The sequence below is a fragment of the Melospiza melodia genome, chromosome 1 (genome assembly GCF_035770615.1).
Source record: "Melospiza melodia melodia isolate bMelMel2 chromosome 1, bMelMel2.pri, whole genome shotgun sequence".
NCBI classification, from domain to species: domain Eukaryota; kingdom Metazoa; phylum Chordata; class Aves; order Passeriformes; family Passerellidae; genus Melospiza; species Melospiza melodia.
Window position 1 is genome coordinate 173,113,721 of NC_086194.1, and position 20,827 is coordinate 173,134,547.

The following is a 20,827-nucleotide window of genomic DNA, read 5'->3' on the forward strand; positions in this document are numbered from 1 at the left end:
TGAGCCTGTGGGTGGGACGGGCTGCATTGGGGATCCCGGGGGGGGTCCCTGAGGGGATTTTTTGGGGGGGGGGTCCCCAAGGGAGGGGCGGGGTGGGTTTGGGGGTTCCTCGGGGTGGATTTAGGGGATGGCTGGGGTGGGGTGTGGGGGGGGGGCGGGGTTTGGGGTCTCTGGGCTGGGTTTGGGGGTCCCGGGGTTCATTTGGGGGGGTCCTGGAGGGGTTTGGGGGATCCCTGGACTGGCTTGGAGGGTCTCTGGACTGGTTTGGGGGTCCCCAAACTTGTTTTGGGGTCCCTGAACTGGTTTTGGGGTCCGTCGAGTGGTTTGGGGGTCCCTCCAGTGGTTTAGGCGATCCTGAACTGGTCTTGGGGTTCCTCGACTGGGTTTGGGGGTCCCTGGATTGGTTTATGACTCCCTGGACTGGTTTGGGAGGGGTTTAGGGGATTCCTGGACTGGTTTGGGGTCCCTGGACTGGTTTGGGGTTCCCTGGAGTTGTTTTGGGGTCCCTAGGCTGGTTTGGGATCCCTGGATTGGTTTAGGGTGCCTGGATCGGGTTTGGGGTCCCTGAACTGGTTTGGGATCCCTGGACCGATTTTGGGGTCCCTGGGCAGGTTTAGGGTTCCCCAAACCAGTTTTGGGGTCTCTGGACTGGTTCGGGGTCCCTGGACTGGTTTTGAGGTCCCTGGACTGGTTTGGGGGTCCCTGGAATGGTTTTGGGGATCCCTGGACTGTTTTGGGGTCCCTGGACTGGTTTTGGGGTCCCTGGAGCGGTTTTGGGGTCCTTGGCCTGGTTTTGGAATGTGTCTGGACTGGCTCTGGCCTCCCCAAATTGGTTTGGGGTCTCTGCATTGGTTTAGGGGATCCCTGGACTGGTTTTGGGGATCCCTGAACTGGTTTTGGGGTCCCTGAAATGGTTTTGGGGTCTCTGAACTGGTTTTGGGGTCCGTCGAGTGGTTTGGGGGTCCCTCCAGTGGTTTAGGCGATCCTGGACTGGTCTTGGGGTTCCTGGACTGGTTTAGGGGGTCCCTGGACTGGTTTTGGGGGTCCCTGGTTTGGATTGGGGATTCCTGGACTGGTTTGGGGGTTCCTGGATTGGTTTATGAGTCCCTGGACTGGTTTGGGCTGGTTTTGGGGTCTCTGGGCTGGTTTTGGGGTCCTCAAACTGGTTTAGGGGTCTCTGCACTGGTTTGGGGGTCCTCAAACTTGTTTTGGGGTCCCTGAACTGGTTTTGGGGTCCGTCCAGTGGTTTGGGGGTCCCTGCAGTGGTTTAGGCGATCCTGAACTGGTCTTGGGGTTCCTCGACTGGGTTTGGGGGTCCCTGGATTGGTTTGGGGGTCCCTGGGCCGGGTTTGGGGTCCCTGGGCCGGGTTTGGGGTCCCTGGACTGGTTTGGGGTCCCTGAATCGATTTTGGGGTCCCCTGGACAGGTTTTGGGGTCCCTGAACTGGTTTGGGGTCCCGGTGCCGATTTTGGGGTCCCTGGGCAGGTTTAGGGTTCCCCAAACCAGTTTTGGGGTCTCTGGATTGGTTTAGGGCATCTCTGGACTGGTTTGGGGTTTAGTTTCTGGACTGGTTTTGGGGTCCCTGGATTGGTTTTGGGGTCCCTGGACCGATTTTGGGGTCCCTGGACTGGTCTGGGGGTTCTTGATATGTTTTGGGGTCCCTGGGCTAAGTTTGGAATCCCTGGGCTGGTTTTGGGGTCCCTGGAATGGTTTGTGGGGTCTCTGGGCTGGTTTGGGGTTCCCTAGAGTTGTTTTGGGGTCCCTGGACTGGTTTTGGGGTCCCTGGACTGGTTTTGGGGTCTCTGGGCTGGTTTTGGGGTCCCTCAAGTGGTTTAGGGGTCCCCAAACCAGTTTGGGGTCCCTGGATTGGTTTAGGGCATCTCTGGACTGGTTTGGGGTCCCTGGACTGGTTTAGGGGCTCCCTGGACTGGTTTGGGGTCTCCAAACCGATTTTGGGGTCCCTGGGCAGGTTTAGGGTTCCCCAAACCGATTTTGGGGTCTCCAGACAGGTTTGGGGGATCCCTGCACTGGGTTTGGGGTCCCCGGATGGCTTTAGGGGTCCCTGGACTGGTTTTGGGGTCCCTGGACAGGTTTGGGGGTCCCTGGATTGGTTTAGAGGTCCCTGAACTGGTTTGGGGGTCCCTGAACTGGTTTGGGGATCCCTGAACTGGTTTGGGGGTCCCTGAACTGGTTTGGGGGTCCTTGAACTGGTTTTGGGGTCCCTGGACTGGTTTTGGGGTCTTTGGACTGGTTTGGGGGTCCCTGAACCGATTTTGGGGTCCCCTGGACAGGTTTTGGGGTCCCTGGATTGGTTTGGGGTCCCTGGATTGGTTTTGGGGTCCCCAAATTGGTTTTGGGAATCCCTGGATTGATTTGGGGGTCCCTGGGCCGGGTTTGGGGTCCCTGGACTGGTTTGTGGGGTCTCTGGAGTGATTTTGGGGTTCCTGGACTATTTTAGGAGTCCCTGGGCTGGGACTGGGAATCCCTGGACTGGTTTTGGGGTTCCTGGACTGGTTTTGGGGGTCCCTGGATCGGTTTGGGGGTCCCTGGTTTGGTTTATGAGTCCCTGGACAGGTTTGGGGGAGTTTAGGGGATCCCTGGACTGGTTTTGGGGTCCCTGGACTGGTTTTGGGGGTCTCTGGGCTAGTTTGGGTGCAGGTTTAGGGTTGCCCTGGGCTGGTTTTGGGGGTCCCTGGATTGGTTTAGGGGTCCCTGGACTGGTTTGGGGTCCCTGGACTGGTTTAGGGGTCCCTGGACTGGTTTGGGGTCCCCGGGCCGGTTTGGGGGATCCCTGGGGTCACACTGCACCCGCCATTTTTGGGACCCCTCCCCTCGCTCACCCTCCCCCCCACCCCCATTTCCCACCCACAGCTTCCGTGGCAGGAGAAACCCCCGGAATTCCGGAACGTTCTCCCACAACTTCCGTGGCAGGAGAAACCCCCGGAATTCCGGAACGTTCTCCCACCACCCCATTTCTCCCACAGCTTCCGGCAGCGGGACAACCCCCAGAATTCCAGAACGTTCTCCTCACCACCCCAATTCTCCAATAGCTTCAATAGCTTACAGTGGGGACAACCCCCAGAATTCCAGAACGTTCTCCCACCACCCCATTTCCCCAACAGCTTCCAATGGCGGGACAACCCTAGGATTCCAGAATGTTCTCCCACACTTTCCAGTGGGGACAACCCCCGGAATTCCAGAACGTTCTCCCACCACCCCATTTCCCCAATAGCTTCCAGTAGGGACAACCCCCAGAATTCCAGAACCTTCTCTCACCCACCCCATTTCTTCCACATCTTCCAGCAGCGGGGACAACCCTTGGAATTCCGGAACATTCTCCTCACCCCATTTCTCCCACAGCTCCTGATGGCAGGACAACCCTGGAATTCCAGAACGTTCTCCCACATTTTCCAGTGGGGACAACCCCCAGAATTCCAGAACCTTCTCCTCACCGCCTCATCTCTCCCACATCTTCCAGTGGGGACAACCCCCGGAATTCCGGAACCTTCTCCTCACCACCCCACTTCTCCAACAGTTTCCAATGGCAGGAAACCCCAGAATTCCGGAACGTTCTCCCACAGCTTCTGGTGGCGGGAAACCCCAGAATTCCGGAACGTTCTCCCTCCACCCCATTTCTCCCACACTTTCCAGAACAATCCCTGGAATTCTGGAACCTTCTCCTCACCACCCCATTTCTCCCACAGCTTCCAATGGCAGGAAACCCCGGAATTCCAGAATGTTCTCCCACATTTTCCAGTGGGGACAACCCCCGGAATTCCAGAACGTTCTCCTCACCACCTCATTTCTCCCACAGCTTCCGTCACCGTGACAACCCCCGGAATTCTGGAACGTTCTCCTCACCACCCCATTTCCCCAATAGTTTCCAGTGGGGACAACCCCCAGAATTCCAGAACGTTCTCCTCACCACCCCATTTCCCCAATGGCTTCCAGCAGCAGGAGAAACCCCCGGAATTCCGGAACCTTCTCCTCACCACCCCATTTCTCCCACATCTTCCAGTGGGGACAACCCCAGAATTCCGGAACCTTCTCCTCAGCGCCTCATTTCTCCCACAGCTTCCGCCGTCGGGACAACCCCCCGGACTTCCGGAACCTTCTCCCACCCGGAAGCGCCGCCATGGCTCCGTCGCGCAGCCGCTCCACGCAGATCCCGCCGTGCGTCCCCAAGCGCCAGCTCCCGCCGGGCTACTCGGACTCGCTGCTCTTCCTCTGCGCCCGCCGCATGGTGGCGCAGCACCCGCTGCCCGTGCTGCTGCCCGCCATGCCCGCCCACCTCTACCCCATCCTCTTCCAGGCGGCGTTCCTGGACGGGCGGCCCCTGGTGCTGCGGGACCTGGTGGCCGCGTGGCCGTTCCCGGTGCTCAACTTCCAGCGGCTGGTGGGGCGCCGGGAGCTGCTGCGGGACCATCCCTGCAAGCTCTGCGTCCAGGCCGTCATCCTGGCCGTGGTGGCGCAGCTGCGGCGGCAGCTGGAGGAGCCCGGCCACGACGCCAGGTGGGTTCTGGGCAGCGTCGGGATGGGGCCACCACCTCCGTTCCTGAGGTTCCTCCGTCGCTTTTGGTGGTTCCTGCTTGGTTGTGATGGTTTCTTCTTGTGTTTGAAGGTTTGATGTTGCCTTCCCATTTTTGGTGGCACCTTCTTGGTTTGGATGGTTTCCTTCTTGTTTTTCATGGTTTCTTCCCAGTTTTGATGGTTCCTTCCCATTTATGGTTTCCTCCCATTTTTGATGGTTCCTTGCCACTTTGGATGGTTCCTTCCTTGACGGTTCCATCCCGTTTTTGATGGTTCCTTGCTGTTTTTGAGGTTTCCTTCTTCATTTTGATGGTTTCTTCCCATTTTTTGATGGTTCCTTCCCAGTTATGGTTTCCTCCCATTTTTGTCACTTTAGATGGTTCCTTCCTTGATGGTTCCATCCCGTTTTTTTGATGGGTCCTCCAGTTTTTGATGGTTCCTTCCCATCCTTAATGGTTTCTTTCAATTTTTGGTGGTTTCTTCCCATTTTTTATGGTTTCCTCCCATTTTTGATGGCTCCATCCCTGTTGATGAATTCCTGCTTTTGATGGTTTTTTCCGTGGTGGCGCAGCTGCGGCGGCAGCTGGAGGAGCCCGGCCACGACGCCAGGTGGGTTCTGGGCAGCGTCGGGATGGGGGCACCACCTCCGTTCCTGAGGTTCCTCCGTCGCTTTTGGTGGTTCCTGTTTGGTTGCGATGGTTTCCTTCGTGTGTTCGATGGTTTATTCCCATGTTTGATGTTCCCTTCCCATTTTTGGTGGTGCCTTGTTGGTTTGGATGGTTTCCTTCTTGTTTTTCATGGTTGCTTCCCAGTTTTGATGGTTCCTTCCCATTTATGGTTTCCTCCCATTTTTGATGGTTTCTTGCCACTTTAGATGGTTCCTTCCTTGACGGTTCCATCCCGTTTTTGATGGTTCCTTGCTGTTTTTGAGGGTTCCTTCTTGATTTTGATGGTTTCCACCCATTTTTGATGGTTCCTTCCCATTTATGGTTTCCTCCCATTTTTGTCACTTTAGATGGTTCCTTCCTTGACGGTTCCATCCCGTTTTTTTGATGGTTCCTGTTTTTGATGGTTCCTTCACATCCTTAATGGTTTCTTTCAATTTTTGGTGGTTTCTTCCCATTTCTTATGGTTTCCTCCCATTTTTGATGGTTCCATCCCTGTTGATGAATTCCTGCTTTTGATGGTTTTTTCCGTGGTGGCGCAGCTGCGGCGGCAGCTGGAGGAGCCCGGCCACGACGCCAGGTGGGTTCTGGGCAGCGTCGGGATGGGGGCACCACCTCCGCTCCTGAGGTTCCTCCGTCGCTTTTGGTGGTTCCTGTTTGGTTGCGATGGTTTCCTTCGTGTGTTCGATGGTTTATTCCCATGTTTGATGTTCCCTTCCCATTTTTGGTGGTGCCTTGTTGGTTTGGATGGTTTCCTTCTTGTTTTTCATGGTTGCTTCCCAGTTTTGATGGTTCCTTCCCATTTATGGTTTCCTCCCATTTTTGATGGTTTCTTGCCACTTTAGATGGTTCCTTCCTTGACGGTTCCATCCCGTTTTTGATGGTTCCTTGCTGTTTTTGAGGGTTCCTTCTTGATTTTGATGGTTTCCACCCATTTTTGATGGTTCCTTCCCATTTATGGTTTCCTCCCATTTTTGTCACTTTAGATGGTTCCTTCCTTGACGGTTCCATCCCGTTTTTTTGATGGTTCCTGTTTTTGATGGTTCCTTCACATCCTTAATGGTTTCTTTCAATTTTTGGTGGTTTCTTCCCATTTCTTATGGTTTCCTCCCATTTTTGATGGTTCCATCCCTGTTGATGAATTCCTGCTTTTGATGGTTTTTTCCGTGGTGGCGCAGCTGCGGCGGCAGCTGGAGGAGCCCGGCCACGACGCCAGGTGGGTTCTGGGCAGCGTCGGGATGGGGGCACCACCTCCGTTCCTGAGGTTCCTCCGTCGCTTTTGGTGGTTCCTGCTTGGTTGCGATGGTTTCTTCTTGTGTTCGATGGTTTATTCCCATGTTTGATGGTTCCATCCCGTTTTTGGTGGTGCCTTGTTGGTTTGGATGGTTTCCTTCTTGTGTTTGATGGTTTATTCCCATGTTTGACGTTCCCTTCCCATTTTTGGTGGTACCTTGTTGGTTTGGATGGTTTCCTTCTTGTTTTTGATGGATTCCTCCCATTTTTAATGGCTTCTTTTTGTTTTTCATGGTTTCTTCCCATTTTTGATGGTTCCTTCCCATTTATGGTTTCCTCCCATTTTTGATGGTTCCTTGCCACTTTGGATGGTTCCTTCCTTGACAGTTCCATCCCGTTTTTGATGGTTCCTTGCTGTTTTTGAGGGTTCCTTCTTGATTTTGATGGTTTCCACCCATTTTTGATGGTTCCTTCCCATTTATGGTTTCCTCCCATTTTTGTCACTTTAGATGGTTCCTTCCTTGACGGTTCCATCCCGTTTTTTTGATGGTTCCTGTTTTTGATGGTTCCTTCCCATCCTTAATGGTTTCTTTCAATTTTTGGTGGTTTCTTCCCATTTTTTACGGTTTCCTCCCATTTTTGAGGGTTTCCTCTCGTTCTTGATGGTTCCCATTTTTGATGGTTTCCTCCCATTTTTGATGGTCCCATCCCTGTTGATTAATTCCTGCTTTTGATGGTTTTTCCGTGGTGGCGCAGCTGCGGCGGCAGCTGGAGGAGCCTGGCCACGACGCCAGGTGGGTTCTGGGCAGCGTCGGGATGGGGGCACCACCTCCGCTCCTGAGGTTCCTCCGTCGCTTTTGGTGGTTCCTGCTTGGTTGCGATGGTTTCCTTCTTGTTTTTCATGGTTTCTTCCCATTTTTGATGGTTCCATCCCGTTTTTGATGGTTCCTTGCTGTTTGTGAGGGTTCCTTCTTGATTTTGATGGTTTCTTCCCATTTTTGATGGTTCCTTCCCATTTATGGTTTCCTCCCATTTTTGTCACTTTAGATGGTTCCTTCCTTGACGGTTCCATCCCATATTTTTGATGGTTCCTCCTGTTTTTGATGGTTCCTTCCCATCCTTACTGGTTTCTCTCATTTTTTGGTGGTTTCTTCCCATTTTCCACGGTTTCCTCCCATTTTTGAGGGTTTCCTCTCGTTCTTGATGGTTCCCATTTTTGATGGTTCCCTCCCATTTTTGATGGTTCCATCCCTCTTGATGAATTCCTGCTTTTGATGGTTTTTTCCGTGGTGGCGCAGCTGCGGCGGCAGCTGGAGGAGCCCGGCCACGACGCCAGGTGGGTTCTGGGCAGCGTCGGGATGGGGGCACCACCTCCGTTCCTGAGGTTCCTCCGTCGCTTTTGGGGGTTCCTGCTTGGTTGTGATGGTTTCTTCTTGTGTTTGATGGTTTATTCCCATGTTTGATGTTCCCTTCCCATTTTTGGTGGTGCCTGCTTGGTTTGGATGGTTTCCTTCGTGTGTTCGATGGTTTATTCCCATGTTTGATGTTCTCTTCCCGTTTTTGGTGGTTCCTGCTTGGTTTGGATGGTTTCCTTCTTGTTTCTCATGGTTCCTTCCCATTTCTGATGGTTCCATCCCGTTTTTGATGGTTCCTTGCTGTTTTTGAGGGTTCCTCCTTGGTTTTGATGGTTTCTTCCCATTTTTGATGGTTCCTTCCCATTTATGGTTTCCTCCCATTTTTGATGGTTTCTTGCCACTTTGGATGGTTCCTCCCTTGACGGTTCCATCCCGTTTTTTTGATGGTTCTTGTTTTTGATGGTTCCTTCCCATCCTTAATGGTTTCTTTCAATTTTTGGTGGTTTCTTCCCATTTTTTATGGTTTCCTCCCATTTTTGATGGTCCCATCCCTGTTGATGAATTCCTGCTTTTGATGGTTTTTTCCGTGGTGGCGCAGCTGCGGCGGCAGCTGGAGGAGCCCGGCCACGACGCCAGGTGGGTTCTGGGCAGCGTCGGGATGGGGGCACCACCTCCGTTCCTGAGGTTCCTCCGTCGCTTTTGGTGGTTCCTGCTTGGTTGCGATGGTTTCCTTCGTGTGTTCGATGGTTTATTCCCATGTTTGATGTTCTCTTCCCGTTTTTGGTGGTACCTTCTTGGTTTGGATGGTTTCCTTCGTGTGTTCGATGGTTTATTCCCATGTTTGATGTTCTCTTCCCATTTTTGGTGGTACCTTGTTGGTTTGGATGGTTTCCTTCTTGTTTCTCATGGTTCCTTCCCATTTTTGATGGTTCCATCCCGTTTTTGATGGTTCCTTGCTGTTTTTGAGGGTTCCTCCTTGGTTTTGATGGTTTCTTCCCATTTTTGACGGTTCCTTCCCATTTTTGGTTTCCTCCCATTTTTGATGGTTTCTTGCCACTTTGGATGGTTCCTTCCTTGACGGTTCCATCCCATTTTTGATGGCTCCTGTTTTTGATGGTTCCTTCCCATCCTTAATGGTTGCTCTCATTTTTTGGTGGTTTTCTCCCATTTTTTACGGTTTCCTCCCATTTTTGAGGGTTTCCTCTCGTTCTTGACGGTTCCCATTTTTGATGGTTTCCTCCCATTTTTCATGGTTTCTTTCCCGTTTCTGATGGTTTCTTCCCCGTTTTGACCTTTTGTTCCCGTTTTTTTTCCCAGCGGGTGCCGCCTACGCGTGCTGGACGTGACGGGAGTTCCGGACGACCCGGCCGGCCGCGCTCCGGACGGGATGAGCGTCTGGTCGGGCACGGTGGCTTTGGCCAAGGCTTGCGTGGAGGTGTCCAAGCACCAGCGGGAATTCCAGCGGCGCGGATCCAAGCGGCACAAAGGCCGCTCCGGCGCCGCCACGGCCGCGGCCGCTCCGCAGCCGCCGGGCGTCGACGTCCACGCCGACCTGTTCGTCAACGGGACGTCCTACGGGATCCTGCGCGACGCGCTCCAGACCGGATCCGCCGGCCCGCTGCGCCTCAAGTGCCGCGAGTTCCAAGCGGAGAAGCTCTCCCTGGCCGGAATCGTCAGCCTGCTGGAAACTCTGGACCCCTCCTGCGTGCGGAGGGTGGATCTGCGCTTCCGGAATTTGGGATTGACCGGGCTCTCGGTGATCCTGCCGCACCTCTCGCGCTTCCCGGAGCTGCGCAGCCTCAAGCTGCAGTACAGCAACGTGGACGTGCGGCGCCCCACGCCCGAGTCGGCCATCGGCATCCGGTGCCTGGCCGGGCAGCTGGGAATGCTGCCCGGCCTGCGCGAGCTCAACCTGGGATCCTCCCGGCTCTCCGGGAACCTGCGCCAGATCCTCTGGTGAGCTCCTCGCGCGGCGGGGCCCGGCCGGGCCCTTCCCGCTCTTCCCCCCAAGGCTTGGGGGGCTTGGGGGTCTTTGCCACCCTCGGTGATCCCGTGGTTCCCGGATTTCATTGTCCCGATGTTCCCGTGGTTCCGTTATCCCGATAGTTCGTGACTCGGTGACTCCGTTGTCCCGTCGTTCCGTGATCCCAACATTCAGTGATTCCAGGATTCTCCAATGCTGAACTTGATGATCTTGGAGATTTTTTCCAGCTTAAGTGATCCCATAATTCCAGGGTTTCATTCTCCCAATATTCCCACGAACCCATAATCCCAATATTTTATGGCTCAAGGCTTCCATTATCCCATAAATTCATGATCCCATAATTCCACCATTACAAAAGGTTGGTTTCGATAATCTTGGAGGTCTTCTCCAATCTTAGTGACTCCATGATTCCATGATTTCATTGTCCCAATATTCCCATGTTCCCATAATTCCGTTATCCCAATAATTCATGACTCAGTGATTCCATGATCCCAGAACTCCATGATCCCAGGATTCTCAGAGGCTGAACTTGGCGATCTTGGAAGTCTTTTCCAATCTTCGCCCGGTCACTCCAGGATTTTATTATCCCAACATTCACAAGATCCCATGGCTGTGTTATCCCAATAGTTCATGACTCAGTTATTCCATTATCCCATAATTCCATGATCCCGTCATTCCAGGAGTCTCACAGGTCAGGCTCAACGCTCTTGGATGTTTTTCCCACCCTCTTTGATCCCGTGGACCCCGGATTTCATTATCCCGATGTTCCCACGATTCCACTATCCCGATAGTTCGTGACTCAGTGATTCCATTGTCCCATCATTCCAAGATCCCAGAATTCCCTGGCTCCAGGATTCCCAAAGGTTGGTCTTGATGGTCTTGGAGGTCTTCTCCAATCTTGATGATCCCTTGATTCCATGATTTCATTGTCCCAATATTCCCATGTTCCCATGATTCCATTATCCCAATAGCTCATGACTCAGTGATTCCATGATCCCAGAATTCCATGATCCCAGGATTCTCAAAGGCTGAACTTGACGATCTTGGAAGTCTTTTCCAATCTTCGCCCGGTCACTCCAGGATTTTATTATCCCAACATTCACAAGATCCCATGGTTCTGTTATCCCAATAGTTCATAACTCCGTTATTCCATTATCCCATAATTCCACGGTCCCATCATTCCAGGAGTCTCACAGGTCAGGCTCAATGCTCTTGGATGTTTTTCCCACCCTCAGTGATCCCGTGGATCCAGGATTTCATTGTCCCGATGTTCCCACGATTCCGCTATCCCGATAGTTCGTGACTCAGTGATTCCATTGTCCCATCATTCCAAGATCCCAGAATTCCCTGGTTCCAGGATTCCCCAAGTTTGGTCTCGATGGTCTTGGAGGTCTTCTCCAATCTTGATGATCCCTTGATTCCATGATTTCATTTTCCCAATGTTCCCGTGTTACCATGATTCCGTTATCCCAATAATTCATTACTCAGTGATTCCATGATCCCAGAATTCCAAGATTCCAGGATTCTCAAAGGCTGAACTTGATAATTTTGGAGGTCTTCTCCAATCTTAATGATCCCATAATTCCAGGATTTCATTATCCCAACATTCCCACAATCCCATCATTCCCATATCCTATCACTCACCGCTTCCATCATCCCATAAATTCATGCTCCGATAATTCCATGATTCCAGGATTCCCAAAGATTGAGCTTGATGGTCTTGGAGGTCTTCTCCAACCTTAATGATCCCATGATTCCACAAACTCATTGTCTCATTGTTCCCATGATTCCATTGTCCCAATAGCTCTTGACTCAGTGATTCCACGATCCCAGAATTCCAAGATCCCAGGATTCTCAAAGGCTGAACTTGGCAATCTTGGAGGTCTTCTCCAATCTTAGTGACTCCATGACTCCAGGATTTCATTATCCCATTGTTCCCATGACTCCCTTATCCCAATATTTTATGACTCAACAATTCCATTATCACATAAATTCACAATCTCGTAATTCCGCCATTCCAGGATTCCCAAAGGTTGGTCTTGGTGGTCTTGGAGGTCTTCTCCAATCTTGATGATCCCTTGATTCCATGATTTCATTGTCCCAATATTCCCATGTTCCCATGATTCCGTTATCCCAATAATTCATGACTCAGTGATTCCACGATCCCAGAACTCCATGATCCCAGGATTCTCAAAGGCTGAACTTGGCAATCTTGGAAGTCTTTTCCAATCTTCGCCCGGTCACTCCAGGATTTTATTACCCCAACATTCACAAGATCCCACGGTTCTGTTATCCCAATAGTTCCTGACTCAGTTATTCCATTATCCCATAATTCCACAATCCCATCATTCCAGGAGTCTCACAGGTCAGGCTCAACGCTCTTGGATGTTTTTCCCACCCTCAGTGATCCCGTGGATCCAGGATTTCATTATCCCGATGTTCCCACGATTCCGTTACCCCGATAGTTCGTGACTCAGTGATTCCATTGTCCCATCATTCCAAGATCCCAGAATTCCCTGGTTCCAGGATTCCCAGAGGTTGGTCTCGATGGTCTTGGAGGTCTTCTCCAATCTTGATGATCCCTTGATTCCGTGATTTCATTATCCCAGCATTCCCATGTTCCCATGATTCCGTTATCCCAATAATTCATGACTCAGTGATTCCATGTTCCCAGGATTCTGTGATTCCAAGATTCTCAAAGGCTGAACTTGGCAATCTTGGAGGTCTTCTCCAACCTTAGTGACCCCATGATTCCATGATGTCATTGTCCCAATATTCCCATGATGACCCTCTCATCCCAATAGTTTATGACTCAACAGTTCCATTATCACATAAATTCATGATCGCATAATTCCGCAATTCCAAGATTGCCAAAGTTTGGGCTCGATGGTCTTGGAGGTCTTCTCCAATCTTGATGATCCCATGACTCCAGGATTTCATTATCCCAATGCTGCCATGGTTCTGTCATCCTGTTGTCCCAATAGTTTGCGATTCAAAGATTCCGTCATCCCATAGTTTCATGATCCCATAATTCCTTAGTCCACGATTCCCAAGGTTTGGGCTCGATGGTCTTGGAGATCTTTTCCAACCTCAATGATCCCAGGTTCCCATGATCCCATTATCCCAATAATCCATGACTCCATTTTCCCTTAAATTCAAGATTTCGTAATTTCTTAATTCTAAGATTCCCAGAGCTTGGGCTTGATGGCCTTGAGCATCTTTTCCAACCGGAATGATCCATTGATTTCAGGAACTTTTTATCCCAATGTTCCCATAATCCCCTGGTTCCGTTGTCCCAAGAGTTGACAACCCAGTGATTCCGTCATCCCATAATTTCATGATCCCACCATTCCTCAGTCCACGATTCCCAAGGTTTGGGCTCGATGGTCTTGGAGATCTTTTCCAACCTCAATGATCCCAAGTTCCCATGATCCCATTATCCCAATAGCTCTTGACTCAGTGATTCCACGTTCCCAGAATTCCAAGATCCCAGGATTCCCAAAGGCTGAACTTGGCAATCTTGGAGGTCTTCTCCAATCTTAGTGACTCCATGACTCCAGGATTTCATTATCCCATTGTTCCCATGACTCCCTTATCCCAATATTTTATGACTCAACAATTCCATTCTCAGATAAATTCACAATCTCATAATTCCGCCAGTCCAGGATTCCCAGAGGTTGGGCTGGATGGTCTTGGAGGTCTTCTCCAACCTCAATGATCCCTTGATTCCATGATTTCATTATCCCAATATTCCCATGTTCCCATGATTCCGTTATCCCAATAATTCATGACTGAGTGATTCCATGTTCCCAGGATTCTGTGATTCCAAGATTCTCAATGGCTGAACTTGGCAATCTTGGAGGTCTTCTCCAACCTTAGTGACCCCACGATTCCATGATGTCATTGTCCCAATATTCCCATGATGACCCTCTCATCCCAATAGTTTATGACTCAACAATTCCATTATCGCATAAATTCATGATCGCATCATTCCGCAATTCCAAGATTGCCAAAGTTTGGGCTCGATGGTCTTGGAGATCTTTCCCAACTTTAATGATCCCAGGTTCCCATGATCCCATTATCCCAACAGTCCATGACTCCATTTTCCCTTAAATTCAAGATTTCGTAATTTCTTAATTCTAAGATTCCCAGAGCTTGGGCTTGATGGTCTTGAGCATCTTTTCCAACCGGAATGATCCATTGATTTCAGGAACTTTTTATCCCAATGTTCCCATAATCCCGTGGTTCCGTTGTCCCAAGAGTTGACAACCCAGTGATTCCGTCATCCCATAATTTCATGATGCCATCATTCCTCAGTCCACGATTCCCAAGGTTTGGGCTCGATGGTCTTGGAGGTCTTCTCCAATCTCAATGATCCCTTGATTCCATGATTTCATTGTCCCAATGTTCCCGTGTTCCCACGATTCTGGTATCCCAATAGTTCATGACTGAGTTATTCCATGATCCCAGAATTCCAAGATCCCAGGATTCTGTGATTCCAAGATTCTCAAAGGCTGAACTTGGCAATCTTGGAGGTCTTCTCCAACCTGAACGATCCCAGGTTCCCATGATCCCATGATCCCACCAGTCCATGACTCCATGATTCCATAACTACGTGACCCCGTAATTCTGCGATTCCAGGATTCCCAAAGGTTGGATTTGATGATCCTGAAGCCTTTTCCAACTTCAACGGCTCCATGAGCCCGGAACTCCATGATCCCGTAATTTCATGGCTCCCTGATCCCAGAATCCCAATATCCCACGATTCCCTAATCCCGTTAACTCCAGGATCCCAAAACTCCGTAACTCCACAATTCCCCGGCTCCGTGACTCCATAATTCCACGATTCTCAAAGGTGCAACTTGATGATCTTGGAGATTTTCTCCAGCTTCAGCCATTCCATCATTCCATGATTCCGTGACCATGCCACTCCATGACCCCACAATCTCATGGATCCACAACTCCATGATCCCATCATCCTCAGATGTCAAACCTGATGGTCTTGGAGACCTTTCCCAACCTGAGCCATTCCATAATTCAATGACCTCAAAATTCCCAAATCCCAGGATTTTCAGAGGTCAAACTTGATGTTCTTGGAGCTCTTTCCCAACCTGAGTCATTCCATAAGTCCATTATCCCATAATTCCCAAATCTCGGGATCCTCAGAGGTCAAACTCGATGTTCTTGGAGCTCTTTCCCAACCTCAGCCATTCCAGAATCCCACAGCTCTGTGATCCCATAATTCCATCATTCTCAAACCTTGAACTTGATGGTCCTGGAGCTTTTCCCCACCCTCAGCCATTCCATAACTCCATGGTCCCACCATCCTCAGATGTCAAACCTGATGGTGTTGGAGACCTTTCCCAACCTGAGTCATTCCATAATTCCAGGATCTGATTCCACAGTTCTGTGTTCCTGTGCTCCCATAATTCCATGATTCTCAAACCTTGAACTTGATGGTCTTGGAGACCTGTCCCAACCTCAGCCATTCCATAACTCCATGGTCCCACGATCCTCAGATGTCAAACCTGATGGTGCTGGAGACTTTCCCAACCTGAGCCATTCCATAATTCAATAACCTCAAAATTCCAAAATCCCTGATCCCAAGACCTCACAATTCCACAATTCTACAATTCCCTGGCTCCATGACCCCATTATTCCATGAGTCTCAAACCTTGAGTTTGATGGTCTTGGAGACCTTTCCCAACTTCAGCCGTTCCCTGCGTTCCATGATCACAATCTCATGGACCCATCATTCCACAACTCCATGGTCCCACCATCCTCAGATGTCAAACCTGATGGTGTTGGAGACCTTTCCCAACCTGAGCCATTCCATAATTCCATGATCTGATTCCACAATTCCATGACCCCACGATCCCATAATTCCATGATTCTCAAACCTGGAGCTTGATGGTCTTGGAGAACTTTCCCAACCTGAGCAATCCCACGATTCCATGACCCCATAACTCCACAATCCCAGGATTTTCAGAGGTCAGACTCGATGTTCTTGGAGCTCTTCCCCAACATCACCCATCTCACACTCACAATCCCAACATCCCATCATTCCAAAATCCCAGGATTTCAGAGGTTGAATTCAATGTTCTTGGAGCTCTTTCCCAACCTCAGTCATTCCACAATTCCATGACTCTGTGATCTGATAATTCCATGATTCTCAAACCTTGATCTTGATGGTCTTGGAGACCTTTCCTGACCTGAGAAATTCCATAACTCCATGATCCCATAACTCCAAAATCCCAGGATTTTCAGAGGTCGAACTCGATGTTCTTGGAGCTCTTTCCCAACCTCAGCCATCCCACAATCCCACGGCTCTGTGATCCCATCACTCCATGATTCTCAATCCTTGACTTTGATGTTCTTGGAGACCATTCATGACCTGAGTAATCCCATAACTCCATGACCCCAGAACTCCACAATCCCAGGATTTCAGAGGTCGAACTCGATGTTCTTGGAGACCTTTCCCAAACTCACCCATCTCACAATCCCACAATCCCATCATTCCAAACACACCAGGATTTTCAGAGCTCAAACTCGATGTTCTTGGAGCTCTTTCCCAACCTCAGTCATTCCACAATTCCATGACCCCATGATCTGATAATTGCATGATTCTCAAACCTTGATCTTGACGGTCTTGGAGACCTTTCCTGACCTGAGAAATTCCATAACTCCATGACCCCATAACTCCAAAATCCCAGGATATTCAGAGCTCAAACCTGATGTTCTTGGAGATCTTTCCCAACCTCAGCCACGCCAAAATTCCATGATTTAATTCCAAAATTCCATGACTCCATGATCCCATAATTCCATGCCTTTCAATCGTTGACCTTGATGTTCTTGGAGCTCTTTCCCAACCTCACCCATCTAACAATCCCAACATCCCATCATTCCAAAATCCCAGGATTTTCAGAGGTTGAACTCGATGTTCTTGGAGCTCTTTCCCAACCTCAGCCATTCCACAATTCCATGACCCCATGATCTGATAATTCCATGATTCCAATCCTTGACCTTGATGGTCTTGGAGACCTTTCCTGCCCTGAGTAATTCCGTGATTCCATGACCCCATCACTCCAAAATCCCAGGATTTTCAGAGCTCAAACTTGATGTCCTTGGAGCTCTTTTCCAACCCCAGCCATTCCATAATTCCATGACCCCATGATCTGATAATTCCATGATTCTCAAATGTTGATCTTGATGGTCTTGGAGACCTGTCCCAACCTCAGCCATTCCATTACTCCATGATCCCATTATTCCCAAATCCCAGGATATCCAGAGCTCAAACTCGATGTTCTTGGAGATCTTTCCCAACCTCTGGCATTCCATAACTCCATGACCCCATAATCTCAAAATCCCAGGATTTTCAGAGGTCAAACTCGATGTCCTTGGAGCTCTTTCCCAACCTCACCCATCCCACAATCCCATGATCCCACGGATGCAATCCCAGCTCTCATTCCCCACATTTCCCCACCAATCCCACCCGATCCTGACCTGTCCCTTTCCCTCCCCGCAGCGACCTCCAGGCCCCGTTGGAGAGCTTGGAATTGGCCTTCTGCTCCCTCGCTCCCGCCGACCTCGCCTTCCTCTCCCAAAGAGTCTCTCCATGGCTCCAGAGCTCTGGGATCCATCCCAGCCTTCCATGGTCCCACATTCCACAAGTCCATGGATTATCATCCAATATCCCACATCCCAGAACTCCATGATGACAGAATCCATAATTCCATTAATTTCAAAGCTTGAACTTGATGGTCCTGGAGCTTTTCCCCAACCTCAGCCATTCCACAACTCCATGGTCCCACCATCCTCAGATGTCAAACCTGATGGTGTTGGAGACTTTCCCAACCTGAGCCATTCCATAATTCCATTGTTTGATTCCACAATTCCATGACCCCATGATCTCATAATTCCATGATTCTCCGACTTTGACCTTGATGTTCCTGGAGATCTTTCCCAACCTCAGCCATTCCATAACTCCACGATCCCATCATTCCAAAATCCCAGGAATTTCAGGAGTCAAACTTTACGTTCTCGGAGCCCTTTCTCAAGTTCAGCCATTCCACAATTCCATGGCTGTGTGATCCCATAATTCCATGATTCTCAAACCTTGACCTTGATGTTCTTGGAGCTTTTCCCCAACCTCAGCCATTCCATAACTCCATGGTCCCACGATCCTCAGATGTCAAACCTGATGGTCTGGGAGCTCTTTCCCAACCTGAGCCATTCCATAATTCCATTGTTTGATTCCACAATTCCATGACCCCACGATCCCATAATTCCATGGTTCTCAAACCTGGAGCTTGATGGTCTTGGAGACCTTTCCTGCCCTGAGTAATTCCACGATTCCATGACCCCATAACTCCAAAGTCCCAGGATTTTTAGAGGTCAAACTCGATGTTCTTGGAGCTCTTTCCCAACCTCAGCCATCCCACAATCCCATGGCTCTGTGATCCCATCACTCCATGATTCTCAATCCTTGACTTTGATGTTCTTGGAGACCATTCATGACCTGAGTAATCCCATAACTCCATGACCCCATAACTCCAAAATCCCAGGATTCCAGAGGTCAAACTTGATTCTCGGCGACCTTTCCCAACCTCAGCCATTCCATAACTCCATGATTTTGAAACCTTGAACTTGATGGTCTTGGAGACCTTCCCAACCTCCATCATTTCATAACTCCAGGATCCCATCATTCCAAAATCCCAGGATTTTCAGAGGTGGAACTCGATGTTCTTGGAGCTCTTTCCCAACCTCACCCATTCCACAATTCCATGACCCCATAATCTCAAAATCCCAGGATTTTCAGAGCTCAAACTCGATGTTCTTGGAGCTCTTTCCCCACATGTTCCCACCCGATCCTGACCTCTCCCTTTTCCCTCCCCGCAGCGACCTCCAGGCCCCGTTGGAGAGCTTGGAATTGGCCTTCTGCTCCCTCGTCCCCGCCGACCTCGCCTTCCTCTCCCAAGGAGTCTCTCCATGGCTCCAGAGCTCTGGGATCCATCCCAGCCTTCAATGGTCCCGCATTCCACAAGTCCATGGATTATCGTCCAATATCCCACATCCCAGAACTCCATGATCCCACTATGATTTTCAAAGCTTGACCTTGATGGCCCTGGAGGTTTTCCCCAATCTCAGCCATTCCACAATTCCATGACCCCATAACTCCAAAATCCCAGGATTTCAGAGGTCTAATTTGATGTTCTTGGAGACCTTTCCCAACTTCAGTCATTCCAAAATTCCATGACCCCGTGGTCCCATCATTCCACGATTCTTAAACCTTGACCTTGATGGTCTTGGAGACCTTTCCTGCCCTGAGTAATTCCACGATTCCATGACCCCATAACTCCAAACTCCCAGGATTTTCAGAGCTCAAACTTGATGTTCTTGGAGACCTTTCCCAACCTCTGCCATTCCATAACTCCATGACCCCATAATCTCAAAATCCCAGGATTTTCAAAAGTCAAACTCGATGTTCTTGGAGCTCTTTCCCAACCTCAGCCATTCCACAATCCCACGATTCGATTCCACAATTCCATGATTCTCAAACCTTGACCTTGATGTTCTTGGAGCTCTTTCCCCACATGTTCCCACCCGATCCTGACCTGTCCCTTTTCCCTCCCCGCAGCGACCTCCAGGCCCCGTTGGAGAGCTTGGAATTGGCCTTCTGCTCCCTCGTCCCCGCCGACCTCGCCTTCCTCTCCCAGAGCTTCCACGCGCCGGCCCTCAAGCGCCTGGACCTGAGCGGCCACGACTTCTCCCAGGGCCTCCTGGAGCCGCTGCGGCTGCTGCTGGAGGAGACCTCGGCCTCGCTGCTGCACCTGGACCTCATGGAATGCCGCATGGCCGACCCCCACCTGGACGCGCTGCTGCCGACGCTGCGCCGCTGCTCCCGCCTGCGCTTCCTGGGACTCTACGGCAACTCCCTGTCCACGGCCGCGCTCAAGGAGCTGCTCCGCAAGACCCTGGAGCTGCCCGACCTCCGCCTGGTGGTCTACCCCTTCCCCGTGGATTGCTACAAGCCGGAGCCGCCGCGCCGCGTGCCGGGCTCCCGGCGCATCTACGAGGAGCCCATGGACGGCGAGCGCTTGGCGGCGGCCACGGCGGAGATCTCCCAGCTGCTGGCCAATTCCGGCCGCACCGACCTCGTCTGGACTTACAACCCCTACGGCCACGGCACGCTGGACTACTTCTCTTTGTGATTCCCAAAAAAAACAAGCTCGGAGCCTCCGCGACGGAAAAGCGGCGCCGGGTCCTTTTCCGAAATTCCGGGCGTTTTTCCGCCTCGTTCCAGTTTTTTTTTTTTTCCCTTTTTTTCGGTGCTTTTCCACCCGTTCTCAGTATTTTTCCAGCTCGTCCCGATGTTTTTCCTCCCTATCCCAAGTTTTTCCCCGATTTTGTAGTTTTTCTGCCACGGTTTGAGGTTTTTTTTCACCCCATCCCGATAGTTTTCCCCTCATCCCGATAGTTTTCCTCTCATCCCAGTATTTTCCACCTCATCCCGTTTTTTTTCCTCTCATTTCGTTATTTTTCCGCCCGATCCCGATATTTTTCCTCTCATTTCGTTGCTTTTCCAGCCCATCCCGGTGTTTTTCCATCAGGAAAATTGGAATTTCCAATCAGGAATTCGGCCAAAATCCCGGGAAGGCTCCGGGGCTGGATTGATTCCGCGGGAAGCTTCCGGAAGCTTCTCCCGATCCCATCGGGAACGGCGGCGGCGCTTCTGGAACGAGACTGAAGTTGGAAAAAAAACCAATCCGGGCGCAGATGGAATTCCAGAGCGGGAATTTTGCAGAGAAACGAGTCTGGAGACGATTCCGTGGTGCTGGAGTGGAAATTCCCAAAAATTCCCAAAAATTCCCAAAAATTCCAGGCTCATCCTGGAGCTGAGGATTCCATGATAAAAAACGGAGCAGATTCCTGGGAGGAATCCCATGGAGGACGAAACCTTTGGAGCAGGATATTCCCCATGGTTTGGCCCTTTGGAAAAATCCAGGAGGAATTTATCGTGGAGAAATCCGTGGAAAACTCTCGCCGCGGGACGAGAATTC

General features: G+C 50.6%; 1 protein-coding gene across 1 annotated transcript; it reads left to right on the top strand.

The window, feature by feature from the left end:
- Nucleotides 1-3,794: 3,794 nt before the first annotated feature.
- LOC134428574 (leucine-rich repeat-containing protein 14-like) lies at nt 3,795-20,613 on the top strand. The gene is made up of 3 exons (XM_063175385.1): nt 3,795-4,512; nt 9,101-9,739; nt 19,405-20,613. The coding sequence occupies exons 1-3, from the start codon at nt 3,941-3,943 to the stop codon at nt 19,976-19,978; spliced, it is 1,785 nt and encodes a 594-aa protein (XP_063031455.1). The 5' UTR covers nt 3,795-3,940; the 3' UTR covers nt 19,979-20,613.
- Nucleotides 20,614-20,827: the final 214 nt, after the last annotated feature.

Excerpts from the sequence above, each read along its gene's own strand:
- LOC134428574 (XM_063175385.1), top strand. The coding sequence starts at position 3,941 with ATGGCTTCCAGCAGCAGGAGAAACCCCCGGAATTCCGGAACCTTCTCC. Across the intron at positions 4,513-9,100 it reads GAGCCCGGCCACGACGCCAG|CGGGTGCCGCCTACGCGTGC; the intron begins GTGGGTTCTGGG and ends TTTTTTTCCCAG. Across the intron at positions 9,740-19,404 it reads AACCTGCGCCAGATCCTCTG|CGACCTCCAGGCCCCGTTGG; the intron begins GTGAGCTCCTCG and ends CCCTCCCCGCAG.